This window comes from Musa acuminata, chromosome BXJ2-5, assembly GCF_036884655.1.
Source record: "Musa acuminata AAA Group cultivar baxijiao chromosome BXJ2-5, Cavendish_Baxijiao_AAA, whole genome shotgun sequence".
In the NCBI taxonomy this organism is placed as follows: Eukaryota; Viridiplantae; Streptophyta; class Magnoliopsida; order Zingiberales; family Musaceae; genus Musa; species Musa acuminata.
In genome coordinates, this window is record NC_088342.1 from 631,790 (window position 1) to 648,092 (window position 16,303).

Here is a 16,303-nt window from a genome sequence, read left to right on the forward strand (position 1 = left end):
TGAAACCCTTTTAATTTCTTTAATCGGTTCGAAAATAAACTATAATCCGATTCTACTTTCAAATATCAAAAATTGGTTCGAAATCATCAGATCATTACTTGATTCACTTTTGATTTTTATTCGAGTCATACTCGAATTAAACATTATCACAAATCGAAACTTGCAAATTCATTTTTCTATTTCAATTTGATTCAGATTCAGATTAAAATTAAAATTAAACGCTAAACCGGGATGCGGACTATCATCTCCTCTACATCCAAAGTACACACAAAGTATACTGATGCATCACTGCATAAAGTCCACCTGATCCTCACGTGCCATTCATGTGTCTTCACGTACTACTGCTGCTGCATGTACACCATCGGTCATTAACGATAAGTACACTGATACATCAGTGGGTAACATTCACTTGTCACTCATGTGGGCAATCTGAGCACTCTCATGAAATCACGCATGCATGCCATGCCGTGCCGTGCCATGTAAAAGAGGCCAACTCAAACAGCCGGAGATGATAAGCTAACAGTAGAGAAGACAGTGGTGACGGAATGTTTGGGTTCACGAGGCCATGCAGATGCAGGTGGGATGTGTCTACAGCCAGGAGGGCTCGCCACCCGTGGAGTTCGCCATTGTACGTGACTCTCTCTCTCTCTCTGCTGCTTCCTTCTCTTTTTATATTTGGTAGCTTTCTTTGATTTCAGCAGAGGGGGAAGACAGATCTCGGGAGGATCCGATTACAGATGGAAATAATTTATTGCATGATTGGCTGTGGCTGATCTGAATTTAATGTTCTGCAACTTGTTTCGTCACTGTCATTCTGCATCCCTCTCTCTCTCTCTCTCTATCTATCTATCTATCTATCTATCTATCTATCTGTCTGTCTTTTTGTTTGTGTGAGTGCGTGCATGGATGCATTAGAAAAGAGATCATACATGAAGTACATTGAGAAAGATGCTTGCAAAGTTGTATAGACATTAAGATTATATGTTAAATACAAATGTTATGTAGAAATAGAATCTCATGCTATATGTGCTAAATTACTTTGCAGGAATAAGGTTGAAGCTAAATTATATTACGACAACGATAAATCGTAATACTTCAATTATTTTGGGATGAATATATGGTTCTTTTTATCACTAGTCAATTTTGTAAAATATTATACCTTTATTTAATTCAAGAATACTTATATCCATCTTAATTTCTTAAAAACTCCACACATCCATCCGTATACTGTTGCATAATAAGTCAATAATACTAATCGATAAAAAGGTATTCGGTAATCATACAAAATCGATTCAACATACCTAAAAGTTCTTTTAGAAATTTTAATTTTTTTTGTTCGACTATGAGAATACTGAATTATGCATAATGAAGATGAAATAGTTTCTTAAAAGAAAGAATTCACTGTATGATGAGCGCAGAAATAGAGAGAGATTTAATACATAGATTGTACATATAATCAGATTTTAGTCTTCAAAGATGAATGTAAATCATTTCATTAGAGATGAAATGATTTGTGGAACAGAAAAAGGATTAAAGATGGAGGATATTCTATTGATATTCATGTGTATGCATGCAATCACACTCATAGGACAATTATATGTAGTCATATCCATCATATAACATCAATATCATCAGATATAAAGATGGTGTCTCAAGTACCTATGCAAATTGACTTGTAGTGGGAAGACAAAAGATGATTGATTTGATTCTGAGTCACTACGATTCCCATGTTTCTGATATGTATGTGACCCATACTTGTAAGTCATATATAGTTTTATTCAAAAGGTTATACACATATATATTATATCTCATGTTCGATGTATGCTTTTGATGTGTTCTCTTTTTATCCTTTTTCTTTCTTATATGTTGGGATAAACTCATCACCTTCTTCTTTCCCACCGAAGAAACTCTCCCCAACTGACTTCCAACATAGCAATCATGAGTTGTAACATTAAACGATTCATATGATAATGTGCATATATATATATATATATATATATATATATATATATATATATTCTTCTTATATGATGTATTATAGCACATGAAAGGAATCATACACACTTACGTGAGCCAAAGGAAAGCTGTGTCATGATAAAAGGCCATGGAGTCAACCAAATTGTAGCAAGATGGTATCTATCGTATGATCAACACACATGATATGATCGATTAGCCAAATAGAGGGGGGGTGGTATGTACACCGACGACACTTATGTGTTATGCTTTAGATCCTTTTAGCTACACCATCAAATGGGATATTTATGCGCTATGCTTAGCTATGAATCACCTGTTGAAGCTCAGTGCATTGGCTCAAGGCCAAACCCTAATGCGGGAGGAGCTGCCATGGCGGAGGAGGAAGAGGAGGAGGAGGAGGCGGCGGCGGCGGGTGCTGCAGCTTGTGGCTGGGCTGGGGTGGGCTGCAGCTCCTGCACCTGTCTCTTGAGGAACTTGACGTAGCGGATGGCCTCGTCGAGCATGGAGGCGGTGTCCATCTTGGTGCCGCCGGGGACGAGGCACTGCAGGATGCGGATCCGCTCGCTGATGCGCTCCCGCCGGTGCCGCGCAGCTACGCTCTGCGGGTCGTCGCTGATCCGCACGTTGCGCCGCCGAGGCTTCTTGATGGTGGAGGGGTCGATGTCCACCGGTTGCATGGCCGCCATCCTGTACATCATCTCCTTCATGGCCCCTAAAGCTTCTTCCTCCGCCTCTTCTCCTTCCACCTCTCTCTGTACGCTCATGTGGGTGCCTGGGAAGGTCGGCGAATGGACATGAGCAAGGAATGGGTCTGTGGGCTGAAACAACTCGGAGGGGATGTGATCCGAAAGAAACTGATTCCCCATGCTCATCTCAAGATCCCAAGAGCTACTACTGTTGTTGCTGGTGTTATCCATAAAGAGAAGCTACTGGTATGGGCCTTCTGCAAAGAGAGAGAGAGAGAGAGAGTGTGTGTGTTTGCTGATGATCCGAGAGCCCTAACAAAGAAGAGGTTATATAAGCCAAAAGAGGTCGACCAAAGAGATGATGGTGGTAATTGGATGGAAGTTAAGGTTAGGGGAAGAGAGAGGGGGAGAGGGATGATCACACTCAAGACTTATGACATGTTTGGCTTGCTGAATTGGGTCCGGTGAGGACAATAAAATAATGGGGTGGGAGAGAGAAAGTTAGAGAAGGCACCAAATGATCAACCCTACAGCTGTGCTCCTCGTGAAGCATTGCAGGCTTTTACACATCCCTAGAGTTCCTCTCTCTCTCTCTCTCTCTCTCTCTCTCTCTCTCAAATTCTTCTTTTCCATCAATGACGAATGCAAGCAATTAATGCCAAGGTATCTTTCTATATATTATGTGGCATCAGCTGCATTGGGTCAAATGCTGAGACCTTTTTCGTTCTGTTGGGCAATGCATTCTGTTGGGAAATGTTCCTGTGGAGTGTGAAGATTACAGATCGATACAGACTAATCGAGAGATTTAGCACTCAGTGTTCGATTTCAATGACAACTAATACTGCTTTAGGCCATCAAAGAGTATTGTAATATACATAATCTGAATCCAGGAAACAATTCCTAATGTTTGTTTGTGCATTATAATTCCAATTCGACACCATAGATTCTGCCAATACAAAGGACCTTATCATAAAGCCAACAGCTCTTCTAGCTTTTTTTTTTTTGTTCTCATGACAAAATTGTTCTCTTTAAAGACATTCTTTTTATTTTATTTTCAGAAATTCTCGAGACATCTCATCGATCATCAATGAGATTTTTACTGCACGAGTACAAGTAAATTGCATAGTCCTGGCATTAATATCAAATGGCATTGCAGCAATACTTGCATTAGCAGCAGTTCAAGTAGATCATCCTTGACAAAACAAAGCAATTGAACTAAGACAATTTGATAGCTGAATCAGAAACTCTGGGCTAGTAGGTAATGTCAACAACAATCTTTCCGTGAGCTCACCATTCGAATTGCTCAGCATGATTGAGACTGACAATTATTGACAGTGGCTGATGTTGATGTCGGTGGTGGCAGACTCAAAGTCGTTGACGAGTTCGACTTGGTTTAAATTTGACTTGTGAGCTCAATATCGAGTGGGATTGGGATTCTCGATACGATTCCTTCGATGTTTAAATTAATCTTTTAAAATAAATTAAATTATGAAAAGCAGAAAAGGTCAAGCCTCATTAACAGTGCTTATGTTCATCGTTTAAAGTCGATCTTCACTAACCACAAGCGATTAGAAAAATATTTCTTGCGCTTAAAAATATTCAGAGAATATTTTCTATTGAGATTTTGGTTGATGTGTCATGTTTGCATAGTTTTTCTATCAATTATAAAGATGATTATGAAAATATATATAATTAATTAATTTAAATGCTATGATCAACCTGATCTTTTGAAAGCATAGCCCCAAGTTATTAGCTGACTACATGGATAAATATTGTCTTGTTTATGGAAATAAACCTTTTATAATGTCAGAGAGAAAGAATCTTTGACAATAAGAATATTATTGGATTGATGTTATAGCATCATCCATGAGAGAAAGAAGTAATGACTAGGAGAAGAAATGTGACATCATTTATAGCAGCAACTCACAGCATTTTGCAAGCTTCATTATCACGAGTTAGATATCCAATTCAATGTCTTGGAAGTCACAACTTCAAGCTTAAGTTGATACTGTGGCACACTCTTATGTATGCAAAGCTTAATTGTGTCTTAGGTTAGGTCAAGTTACCAAAAACTAATGCAGCAAAAGTCAATAGATTCATGTAATAGTGCAGTAAGTAGTGTAGATAACACTAGCCAGGATGAAAAGAAAAAGTATATTTCTGTAGCTTAGAATTAGATAAGGTTTAATATCAAAATCTAATGCAATTAAACAGTGAAAACAACTAAGTAAATAGCATCATCATGAAATTCTACAAACTAAACTGGTATATATATATGTATTTTCATGCCACAGTCTCAGCTTAATTGCTAGGATTTACAGCTTGTGATAGAGTTCTTCCTGAAGCTGTAGAAACTCTACATGCATCTAAATATGCCAATAAAACCCTAATCTTTCATGCACATAGCCCGGCAAGTCAGTAAACTTGACATGATTTGGAATATGAAAATAAAGATACTGTATTCTAGTTGTTCATGGGTTTTGTTCTGAAACCATTTGACTGAATCATTCTTTTCTTCCTTCATTGAACATTAGGGTTAGGTAGCAAGTCTATGTCTTCTTCATTGAACACTAAAGCAGTGTCTTAGCTTTATATTGGGTGCATGCATATCTCTGCTTGCCCTAATCTTCCACACACACGCACTCAGAGATCTAGAGAGAGAGAGAGAGAGAGGATATAAAGAGGAGATCATGGAATGCAAGCCATTCACACTGAAGAATAAAGGGAAGATAAGATCATGTCAGAATAATTTCCAAGAACGTGCATTCGAGGCCTAGGCATGGTCCATAGTCTAGGCAAAGAGGTGGATGCTCCAACAGTGTGTTCAGCAAGAAATCATTCATCTGATCTGACAATGTTGGAGTGGAAAACCTCCCCCGACATTTCTTCTTCACCCTCCCTCTCTACTCATCCCTCTGATATATTACATATGCTTTCATGCATTAGGATTGATTTGCAACGTGAGAAACCTTCATGGTTGTTCAACATGGTGTGTTCAAATGAGAGAGAGAGAGAGAGAGAGAGAGAGATGTTGGTAAAAAAGAGCTGCCTCAAGTCTTCCACTTTATCGCAGTCTTTACTAGCAAAGGAAAGACAAGTTCCAAGATGGATTGGACAAAATCTCATCACAGGAGAGGAAAAAGATGTGAAGTTGGTATTTGATGGTGAAAGGGGAGGGGAAGGAAAACACGCACGCATCGAAGTTAATGCTCCCATAGAGTTCCTGAAAGAATGGAGTTTCTGATTAGTGTAGCTTTCAACTCGGCTAATTGGAAGTAAGGAAAAAGAGAGGTAATTTGAGGGTGGGACAAATTGCTGATGACAGCAGCACTGAATCAAACAAGGGGAAGAAGAGTAAGGGTTAAGATTCCCAGGTACACTGTACAACTTTTAAAGCTTATCATCATTCTTAGGGTTCACAATGTCTCTTCTTTATTCTTTTTTCTTCTTTTTTTATGTCCCTACAAAATTCTATCAATGAACATGATCATCATACTAACATGTTTAATCTGTGATTATAAGAGACATTGTTATTCTGTAATTAGAATAAATATCAGCATCAATGTTTTTAAGGTAATTAGCAACATCACAAGCTACCACCAATAGGCTAATGATGTTTATCATGTCAACATCAAATCTTAATGGGAATATTATTCGAATAAGATGTTATACATCAAATCTTCTCTGATATTAGGACGAAAGGAGTTCTCCAAGATTTTCTTTCTCTTTCACAAAACACACACACACACATTCATATGTATCTGAAATAAGTCTTTTCCTAATGAGAGAAAGTACAGGAAATATGACTTCATAACTCTCACATCAACTGCTTCAGCTGCCACACTATTAGCCTACCTAAGATTAATGATATCCTCAAGAATAGGAACACAGCTCTTGACTTCAAAACTCTTATGCTAAAGCAAAGATATCACTGTTGCAGAATAAATGTATTTTGTGTACATAAATACTGGTAATGTATGTGTTCTTTTTTGTCTATGTCGTTTAGAAGTTATTGGGCAATATGTGTTGTTACTTCATGTGAATTTTCATCAGCCAATTTTTTTTCTCAACATTTAATTCATATTAGGAGTTGGAATTTCATCTTTATATATTTAGCCTATTTAATCAAATGAAAAGAATATATGTATGTATGTATGTCTATAAAGTTACTAGTGGCATGTCAACACCACAAACACTAGTGTTGTCTCTTATGCTCATTAAAATATAAATTAACATTGTGTCTCATCTAATTTATCCATGTCACACATAAAAAAAAAAAAAATCTTCTATTAATTTTCATGTGTTGGTCATACATCACTCTCAGTATTAGGAATATATTTTAAGATTATGTCTTATCTACCTGCCATTTTCAGGCACACTTTTGAAGGGCATTTATGCTGACTACCTACTTATTCATGGAAACAATGAAAGATGATCCACAAATATAAGAATCATAGTTATAAACCCTATGAGGCATATGTTATATGGAACTGTGCTTTCCACCAAGTCTTGGGGTTGCAGTACATATTTGAACATTGCAAAACCTCTCTCTCTCTCTCTCTCTCTCTCTCTCTCTCTCTCTGGGACTAGTTGTTAGAGCTAGCCCCAGGATATTTACCAAAGGATAATTTTGGCAACACAACAAGATAATAAAGCGGAAAGAATAAAGCGACAAGAACTAACAAAACACCAGAACACCAGATATACGTGGTTCGGTCAATTGACTTTGACCTACATCCACGGAAGAAAGAGGAGCAAATTACTACTATAAAAGAGGGACACTTACAAATGCCTTAGGAAATGTTCCTAGGCCATAAAACACCTTCAGCTTCCTAAACAAGAAGACTTCAAACCATAAGCAGGTTTTCTTGTGATGCCTGCTGTACTTCTTGTGGTGTCTGTGGTACTTCTCGTGGTGTGTCTAACATCAAAGCTCAGGCCCTTATTTATAGTTCCAAGACGAGACAACAAGTCTGATTTTCCCGATGTGGGACTATGGGACTTGCCAAACTAACAAATCTCCACCTTGGCATGTCCCAACAAAACTTGCTCCACCTTCTTCACAAAAGCCCCAACGGGCAATCACCAATAATGAACATCAACCAAGTCCAAGCACTGCTTGAACTTGTAAACCGGAAGAGGCTTCGAAAACATATCAGCTGGATTGTCCTTCGTATGAATTTTCTGAACAAGGACTTTTCCTTCAGCAATCAACCACTTAGCGGAATTATCACAAGAAACTGCATCTGAATAGGAAGTAGGCTCACCAACTTCACTTGTTTCTTCTGCAACAGACAAAGCATATGCAACCAAATTTGCATACCTTTGTGGTAGTCGAATATTTCTCATATGACGCATATGCCATAATTTGGTGATGTCAGAATCAGACAATGATGATGACGAAACTGCAACTGAACCTGTGATAGTAGTTCCCTACAGAATATACAAGCTACCAGACCTACAAGCTTTCATAACAATAAGAGCACTTCTAGAAACTTTCATAACTCCACCTTCAGCTGTGTATTTACACCCAAGGGCCTCTAGGGTGCCTAAAGAGATGAGATTCTTTTTCAAATCAGGAACATATCTAACATTAGTGAGCGTCCTCACAATACCATCATGCATTTTAATTCGGATTGTTCCTCTACCAACAACATCACATGCGGCATTATTGCCCATCAAAACAATTCCACAATTACAAGATTCATATGTGGAAAACAAATCCCTATTGGGACACATGTGATAAGAACAACCTGAATCTAAAATCCATTCATTTTTAGACTTTGTCCTGTCATCAGTAGCAAAGAAAATATTTCCAAAATTCTCATCAGATGCTACACTAGCTTCAGCGGATTCAATAGTTTTCTCAACAAATTTTTCCTTTTGCTTTAATTTATTTTTCAATTTAAAGCAATCAGATTTAATGTGCCCCATTTTATGACAATATCTACATTCCAAATTTCTATGTCTGGATTTAGATCTAGATTTAGATCTACTACTGTCAAATTCTCTTTTATCCATTTTATCCCTGACAACCAGACCCTCAGCCTGATTTCCTCTACTTTCCCCAGTGATATCTTTGTCTATTTGCTCCTTAGATTTTAGTGCAGATTTAATTTCCTGATACGAAACTGTTTCTTTTCCATAAATCAAAGTATCACGGAAATGCTTAAAAGATTGGGGAAGAGAACACAAGAGCAACAAAGCTTTATCCTCATCATCAATTTTTGCATCTATATTCTCCAAATCCATAACCAAAGAATCAAACCTATCAAGATGCGAGAGTATAGATGTACCTTCAGTCATCCGAAGCATATATAGACTCTGCTTCAAGTAGAGACGATTCTCCACTGTCCTCTTCATGTACAAGGCTTTAAGCTTGTCCCACATGCTCTTAGCCGTAGTCTCCGTAGCTACCTCCCGTAAAACCTCGTCAGAGAGGTTTAGAATGATGCTGGATCGGGCCTTCTTATCCATACCCGCAAGATCTTCCTTTGACGTACCATCTGGAATGTTCTCAGCACCCTGAAGTGCCAAATCAACTCCGTCTTGAACCAGAATGGCCCCCATCTTGAGTTGCCACATGCCGAAGTTGACATTTCTGTCGAATTTCTCGACAACAATCTTTGTTATTGTCATCGTTGCCAAAAGATCCCAAAACCAAGCTCTGATACTAGTTTGTTAGAGCTAGCCCCAGGATATTTACCAAAGGATAATTTTGGCAACACAACAAAATAATAAAGCGGAAAGAATAAAGCGACAAGAACAAACAAAACACCAGAACACCAGATATACGTGGTTCGGTCAATTGACTTTGACCTACATCCACGGAAGAAAGAGGAGCAAATTACTACTATAAAAGAGGGACACTTACAAATGCCTTAGGAAATGTTCCTAGGCCATAAAACACCTTCAGCTTTCTAAACAAGAAGACTTCAAACCATAAGCAGGTTTTCTTGTGATGCCTGCTGTACTTCTTGTGGTGTCTGTGGTACTTCTCGTGGTGTGTCTAACATCAAAGCTCAGGCCCTTATTTATAGTTCCAAGACGAGACAACAAGTCTGATTTTCCCGATGTGGGACTATGGGACTTGCCAAACTAACACTAGTAAGTACATTCCACCACTACTTATACAAGGCTCAATACTCTAGAAAGCTAAATAGAGAAGAGATGATGTAGATTGTAAGCAGGGTATAATGGCCCTCGTTGTTTCATGGGCCTCATAAAATCCAATAGGATTCTTGTATTAATACGAATATTCATATATGAGAGAAATTAAATTTAATTTTGTATTAATGGATTAAAAGAGTTGAATCGCATATATTGGATTTGGTTCATAATTTAATAAATTTAAAATTTTATATTAATTAGTGACAATTATTATATTATGTTATCATCGTCAATTTGATCTAGGCTCAACAATCTTAAACATCTCAAAAGAATAATAAAAGGGTTAGATTTAATCGATGACAAAGAATATAGGTCTAGTTATATGTTTGACTTTTTCTTACGAATAAGGGGTCCGATAATTGAATCAAAATGTTAAAAAAATATTTATGTACGAGAGATATAGAAAGAATAGGCTTGCATTCAAATAGTCGACTAGTTTTAATATGCCCGATCTCACATATTTTGACTCTGAATCAGCTTGTCTTTGACTTACGAATCTAAACAAATCAAAGGCGGAGTAAGATTTTGGCAATCTTCATTTCATTCGGCTGGATTTGATTGAAGATAACAACATCCATCTTTGCCTTTGAGATGATGGAGAGAAAGACGAGTTCAAAATTAGTTTCATTCACATTGCTACGTAGTTCTAATTTTTTAGATTATATTGGTGCAAAGGATTCCATCCGAACTAGAATTCTAGAAGACATAAACATAACAGTTCCTTGAGAGTTCACAGCACAACTGTTTGGCTGTTCGTGACACTTTTGACTAGTTCATGGGGAAGGATTGGTAAGTTCGGATAAGGATTTTGAAGGAGTTTTAATTATATTTTAACTATAGGATTTGGATTTGGATTTAGACTAGGAATTCAAATAGAAAAGTACTCATCAAAGAATTAAAATTTATTTCTTATCATTACATCATTGCTCTCATGGTTTTGGCTAGGGATAGACATCGACGATAATATTAATCTCAGATAGTAAATAATTTAATTTTCTCTATAAATATAAATAAGAAATTATTGAACCATGTCAAATCGATTTTTGATATATTTTTTTGTTATTGAACTCTGGATTTTTCTTTTGCTTGTGAGGTCTCTCTTTAATCTTTTTCGAGGAAAACAAAATTCAAGCATAGAATCTTATAATAAATTATTAAATATTTTATTAATTAAATTAATTAATATTTTTTTAAAAAAATATATGTCAGATAAGATTTGGTAACGAAAGAAGCATACGAGTGGCTGCCACTCTTTTCATTATGATGATTTCTTATCGTAGGGTAAAGGATTAGGTGTTGGATTAGATGCATTTTGAAACAGTGCATGGATCCTTTTTCTTTCGATTAATTCATCAATAAATAAGTGCACGTGATACATTCGATCATTTATATCATCGCACATGTGAGACACGTGATTAAATAGTCAAATCATTGTCGGACACGGGTCATCTCAGGGGTCAATCAAGACTCCCTCCTTCAAACATCATCGTTCGATTTTGCGATCAAAATGGTGGATCCTAATATTAAGCAACAATGAATTGGCAATCTTCGACAAATTGGCTAACGTTGACCGTCACGATGAGGGGGGGTCAATAACCTATTTTTGGAAAGACTGACAACAGGTCAACACCCCCGTTGTCGGTGGAATTTGATACCAATAACATAACGAGAGAAACTCTCCTCCTCTCGTCGTCGCTCTGTTGACAGACACATCCATCCCTCCCCTCAAAGCAAGCAAGACGCAACGCTTGGAGAGTCTCCAAGCACGGGACGACTCCTCCACCACGATCTCCTTTGGGGGACGTAACCTTCGTCTCCCCCTCTCTACCTTCCCTCTTATCATACTTCCGTTCCTTCTTCCTTCTCTCCGCCTCTCTCGATGGCTTCCTCCTCTGCCCTCCATCTCCTGGTCGCTGTCGTCCTCCTGCTCTCCACCCCCTCCTCCGCCGCCCATCGCCGTCACCCTCACGCCCATCACCACAAGCACAAGGCCAACGCCACATACCCTTCTACGCCCATCCACCAGGCTTGCCGTGCCGCCCTCTCCCCGGACGTCTGCGAGTCCGTCCTCTCCCAGCTATCTATCTCCCTCCCTCCCGATCCCTCCGGCTCTGACGTCGCCCTCGCCGCTCTTTCCGCCGCCTCCCGTGGCCACCAGACCGCCCGGAGCAACGCCCAGTCCATCCTCGACGCCGCCGGATCCGACCGCAACCGCTCCACCGCCGCCCGCAATTGCCTCGAGCTACTCTCCCTCTCCGACCACCGCATTTCCGCAGCTATCAAGGCCCTCCCCGCCGGCGCCCTCGCCGACTCCCGTACCTTCTCTGGCGCCGCCGAGCTCTACCAGTACGCCTGCCGGGCCGGCCTTACGAAGGTCAACGACACCCAGATAGTGGTCGACGCCATGGCCTTCCTGGAGAGGCTCACCAACCTCACTACCAGCGCAACCGCCATGGTAGCCGCGCTGCAGCGCTACGGCCCCGACACCTCGCGCTGGGGCCCGCCGCAGACGGAGCGGGACGGGTACTGGCCGGACGCGGCCGCGGCCGGGTCCGGAGGAGGAAAAGCCCGGAAGAGTTTCCCGCGGCCGGGAGCGCCGGCGGCCGCGACGGTGTGCAAGGGCAGCGAGTGCCGGTACCGGTCGGTTCAAGCGGCGGTGGACTCGGCGCCGGAGAACTCGACGAGGCCGTTCGTCATCCACATAAAGGAAGGGGTCTACGAGGAGACGGTTCGAGTGCCGTTCGAGAAGACCAACTTGGTATTTTTCGGGGACGGCATGGGCAAAACGGTCATTACGGGCTCCCTCAGTGCCGACATGGTCGGCGTCTCCACGTACAACACCGCCACCGTCGGTGAGGACCATAATTCGCGTCTATTTCTATCTCCATTTGCACGCGCCATAGTTCGCGACGTGTCCTTTAGTATGTCCTGATCAACGCCATGCACCGCGAGGCAATGCACATGTCAATGGTGTCAGCTCACGGAGATCTCGACTTCTCTGCACATGGAAGAGAACGTGACATGTCGGGTTGCGTCGATGACAGGTGTGACGGGCGATGGATTCATGGCGAGGGACCTGACGATGGCCAACACGGCCGGGCCGGACGCCCACCAGGCCGTGGCCTACCGGTCCGACAGCGACCGCTCGGTGCTGGAGCACGTCGAGTTCTTGGGCCACCAGGACACCTTATACGCCTCCTCCCTCCGCCAGTTCTACCAGTCCTGCCGCGTCTCCGGCACCGTCGATTTCATCTTCGGCAACGCCGCCGCCGTTTTCCGCGACTGCAGCATCCTCGTGGTCCCTCGCCAGCTCGACCCCGAGCACGGGGAGACCAACACGGTCACCGCGCACGGCCGCTCCGACCCCGCCCAGTCCACCGGCTTCGTGTTCGACAGCTGCGTCGTCAACGGGAGCGACGAGTACCTCGCACTCTACAAGTCGAACCCGGCGGTCCACCTGACGTACCTGGGGAGGCCATGGAAGGAGTACTCGAGAACGGTGTTCATCGACTGCTCCATGGGGGAGATCGTGAGGCCGGAGGGGTGGACGCCGTGGAGCGGGGACTTCGCGCTGCCGACGCTGTACTTTGGGGAGTCTGGGAGCTCGGGGCCCGGCGGCAAGACGACGGCGAGGGTGCCGTGGAGCAGCAAGATACCGGCAGAGCACTTGGGTGCGTACTCTTTGGAAAGCTTCATACAGGGAGATCAGTGGATACCCGATGACTCCGAGCACAAAAACTGATGATTTCTACTGCAATTTGAGCGAGGAAAACGATGAAGATGTCCGCATATTCTGATAGCATGCTGTGACCAAATCTAATTTCGCTAAAATGCTCATTATACTGTTCCTTCGTCTGAATTGATCGGAGGCCACTGTTATGTTCTTAAACGAGGGGAATAGAAAAGAGCAATCTTATTATATGATGTTGAAATATTGTTCAAATAAAAATATGATGTTATAGTGTTTTTTCGTATTGTCGAAAACATCGTGATGCAGTATAATAACGAATTTAGCTTATGGATGATTGGCCCATAGAGATATAAAAGAAAATTGATAGGTGACTAAGAGTATTTCAAGTATTAATATCCGTAAAAAAAATAAATCCTAATATTTATGGAAGATGACATGGGAAATTAATATACGACAACAAATGTAATTTGTCAACTTCAGTTTATAATGTGAGTAGATTTGTTGACATTATTTGTCACGGTCAACTGACCAACTCTTGGAGACAAAGACACTAAAAGAAATATACGACAACAACTGCCTGCCAATTTTGAAGTCTCTAACAATCCTCTTTGCCTTCCGACGAATGCACGCCATCGTCGTTAGAAGCCAAACTACTCTATTAAACCAGACGACGTATTATGCTTTCCACCCCATTCTTCTCACCCTACCCCTTCCTCATGGCTTCTCGTCCATCTAATCCTTCCCCTTCTCTCCTATTCCTCTTCCTCTTCATGATCAGCAGCGGAATTGCAGCTCAGAAGACGACCCACCTCCACTTCTACTTCCACGAGACCGTACGTGGCCCCGACGCGACATCCATCGTCGTGGCGAGCCTCCACAAGAACTCCTCCACCTTCGGCGACATACACGTGTTCGACAACGCCCTGCGAGAGAGCGCCGACCCGAGCTCCAAGCTCATCGGGCGAGCGCAGGGCCTCGCCACCATCTCATCCCTCACGGACCTGTCGGCGCTGACGGCCATCAACTTGGTGTTCACGGCGGGGGAACTCAACGGGAGCACGCTGTCGCTGTTCGGGAGGGTGGAGGGCGTCACAGGCCCGGATGACCGGAGCATCGTCGGCGGCAGCGGGCTGTTCCGCCTTGCACGGGGCTTCGCGCTCAGCAGAACCGTCAATATTTCGTCCACGGTATACATCGTCGAGTTCGACGTTTATGTCAAGCATTATTACTAGGTTGAGTTCTACTCGTAAGCTGTGGTGTGGATGCGTCTTGGACGAATAATATGGCTGTTCTAAGCCATCAAATTGGAGAAGATGCTGCAGCAAAGTCTGCATCTTTGACTAGTATTTGTCGTCTCTGTGAATTCCACGCCATGGCGGAGAAGTCTGCGTCTTCGATCGACTAGAATCATCCATGGATAATATTTGCTGTATCACTTCTGATCTTGTTCAGAGTTTCTACTTCCAGCTTTGAGCAGTTGTTGTGCTGTCATTGAAAGATTTTTTGGTTCTTTCCTGCTAAATTGATCTTCCGTCACGTAAAAGTTAAAGAACAATATTCGATTCAACAGCCGGACACCAAATCATTTTCCACTTTTAAAGATATCATATTATATGGGGCCCAATTTCCAAAAAATCTCTCTTTTCTCTTTTTTTTCTTAGAGAAGCCCACATTTTCAGAATTTTCGAATAATATTTTTTTACCTAATACCTGAAATGTTATATATATATATATATATATATATATATAGTGGGGGAGAGAGAGAGATTATAAACGCCACCTAACCCCAATTGCTTACTCAGTTTTGACTAGTCAAACCATGAATGACGTAATGGTAGCTCAGCAATCAAGTCTTCACCTGTCTCAATTCTACCACCTAACTCAGAAAGAACAGTGTTTGTTCTTCTTGTTGACTCTACTCGCAATCCAACTTTGACGGGACTTCGTGAGCTTCTCTGCAGCCAAAGAAAACAAACATACGGCATGCCTTAACAGTATAAAGCGTATGTGCCATGTGGTAGCTTTGCCTCGTCTCCACTAAGTGCAATGGCCTCAGCTACGACCAACTCCTGCCTCTTCTTCTTCCTTCTCGTCCTCCTCTCGGCAGTGGCTGCCTTCGCCGATGACAAGTTCACCCACCTGCACTTCTACTTCCACGAGACGGACAGCGGGCCCAACGCAACGCTGGTGACGGCGGTGGAGCCTCCGAAGAACTCGACCACCTCATTCGGCAGCATCGTGGTGTACGACAACGTCCTCAGGGAGGGGGCCGACCCCGCCTCGGCGCTCATCGGCAGGGCCCAGGGGATCGGGGCCATCTCGGCGCTCGACGGCGGGAGCGGGCTGGCGGCGATGAACCTGGTGTTCACGACGGGGGAGTACAACGGGAGCACGCTGGCGTTGCTGGGGCGGTTCGTGGCCGGGGCCGTGTCAGAGCGCGGCATCGTCGGCGGAAGCGGGCGCTTCCGCCTCGCTCGGGGCTTCTCGTTGAGCAAGGTCGTCAGCTCCACCGCCACAACGGTGGTTGCCGAGTTTGACGTTTACGTCACGCATTATTATTGAGTTAGCTCAAGTCTCGCCATCACCATACGTATTATGAATTACAAATCTTCTTTTTTTTTTTATGTTAACTTGTAATAAATTGCTCATAAAAGATGAACGAGTCCGAGTTAAGCTGTTGTCTTGGACACCAATTAAACTCGGAAGCTTAGATTCATCCAGTTATGAGTTAATTCAACTTATATCATATTTACTCCTTCATTCAATCAGTTAAAGGAGGGAA

At 42.1% G+C, this 16,303-nt stretch overlaps 4 protein-coding genes across 4 annotated transcripts; 3 read left to right on the forward strand and 1 right to left on the reverse strand.

Annotated features, from left to right (window-relative positions):
- Window positions 1-2,107: 2,107 nt before the first annotated feature.
- On the reverse strand, window positions 2,108-2,914 carry LOC103983757 (transcription factor HEC3-like). Its single transcript, XM_009401029.3, has one exon. The coding sequence runs from the start codon at window positions 2,889-2,891 to the stop codon at window positions 2,298-2,300; it is 594 nt and encodes a 197-aa protein (XP_009399304.3). The 5' UTR covers window positions 2,892-2,914; the 3' UTR covers window positions 2,108-2,297.
- An 8,591-nt stretch (window positions 2,915-11,505) lies between these two features.
- LOC135611988 (probable pectinesterase/pectinesterase inhibitor 51) lies at window positions 11,506-13,776 on the forward strand. Its single transcript, XM_065107676.1, has 2 exons — window positions 11,506-12,682; window positions 12,875-13,776. The coding sequence occupies exons 1-2, from the start codon at window positions 11,710-11,712 to the stop codon at window positions 13,570-13,572; spliced, it is 1,671 nt and encodes a 556-aa protein (XP_064963748.1). The 5' UTR covers window positions 11,506-11,709; the 3' UTR covers window positions 13,573-13,776.
- A 368-nt stretch (window positions 13,777-14,144) lies between these two features.
- LOC135611646 (dirigent protein 2-like) lies at window positions 14,145-15,012 on the forward strand. The gene has a single exon (XM_065107282.1). The coding sequence runs from the start codon at window positions 14,199-14,201 to the stop codon at window positions 14,751-14,753; it is 555 nt and encodes a 184-aa protein (XP_064963354.1). The 5' UTR covers window positions 14,145-14,198; the 3' UTR covers window positions 14,754-15,012.
- A 555-nt stretch (window positions 15,013-15,567) lies between these two features.
- LOC135613216 (dirigent protein 2-like) lies at window positions 15,568-16,083 on the forward strand. The gene has a single exon (XM_065110312.1). The coding sequence runs from the start codon at window positions 15,568-15,570 to the stop codon at window positions 16,081-16,083; it is 516 nt and encodes a 171-aa protein (XP_064966384.1).
- Window positions 16,084-16,303: the final 220 nt, after the last annotated feature.

What these genes read in the sequence shown, in the direction of transcription:
- LOC135611646 (XM_065107282.1), top strand. Translation starts at nt 14,199, where the DNA reads ATGCTTTCCACCCCATTCTTCTCACCCTACCCCTTCCTCATGGCTTCT.
- LOC103983757 (XM_009401029.3), bottom strand. Translation starts at nt 2,891, where the DNA reads ATGGATAACACCAGCAACAACAGTAGTAGCTCTTGGGATCTTGAGATG.
- LOC135613216 (XM_065110312.1), top strand. Translation starts at nt 15,568, where the DNA reads ATGGCCTCAGCTACGACCAACTCCTGCCTCTTCTTCTTCCTTCTCGTC.
- LOC135611988 (XM_065107676.1), top strand. Translation starts at nt 11,710, where the DNA reads ATGGCTTCCTCCTCTGCCCTCCATCTCCTGGTCGCTGTCGTCCTCCTG. An exon ending in GTACAACACCGCCACCGTCG is followed by an intron (nt 12,683 to 12,874) that starts GTGAGGACCATA and finishes CGTCGATGACAG; the next exon opens with GTGTGACGGGCGATGGATTC.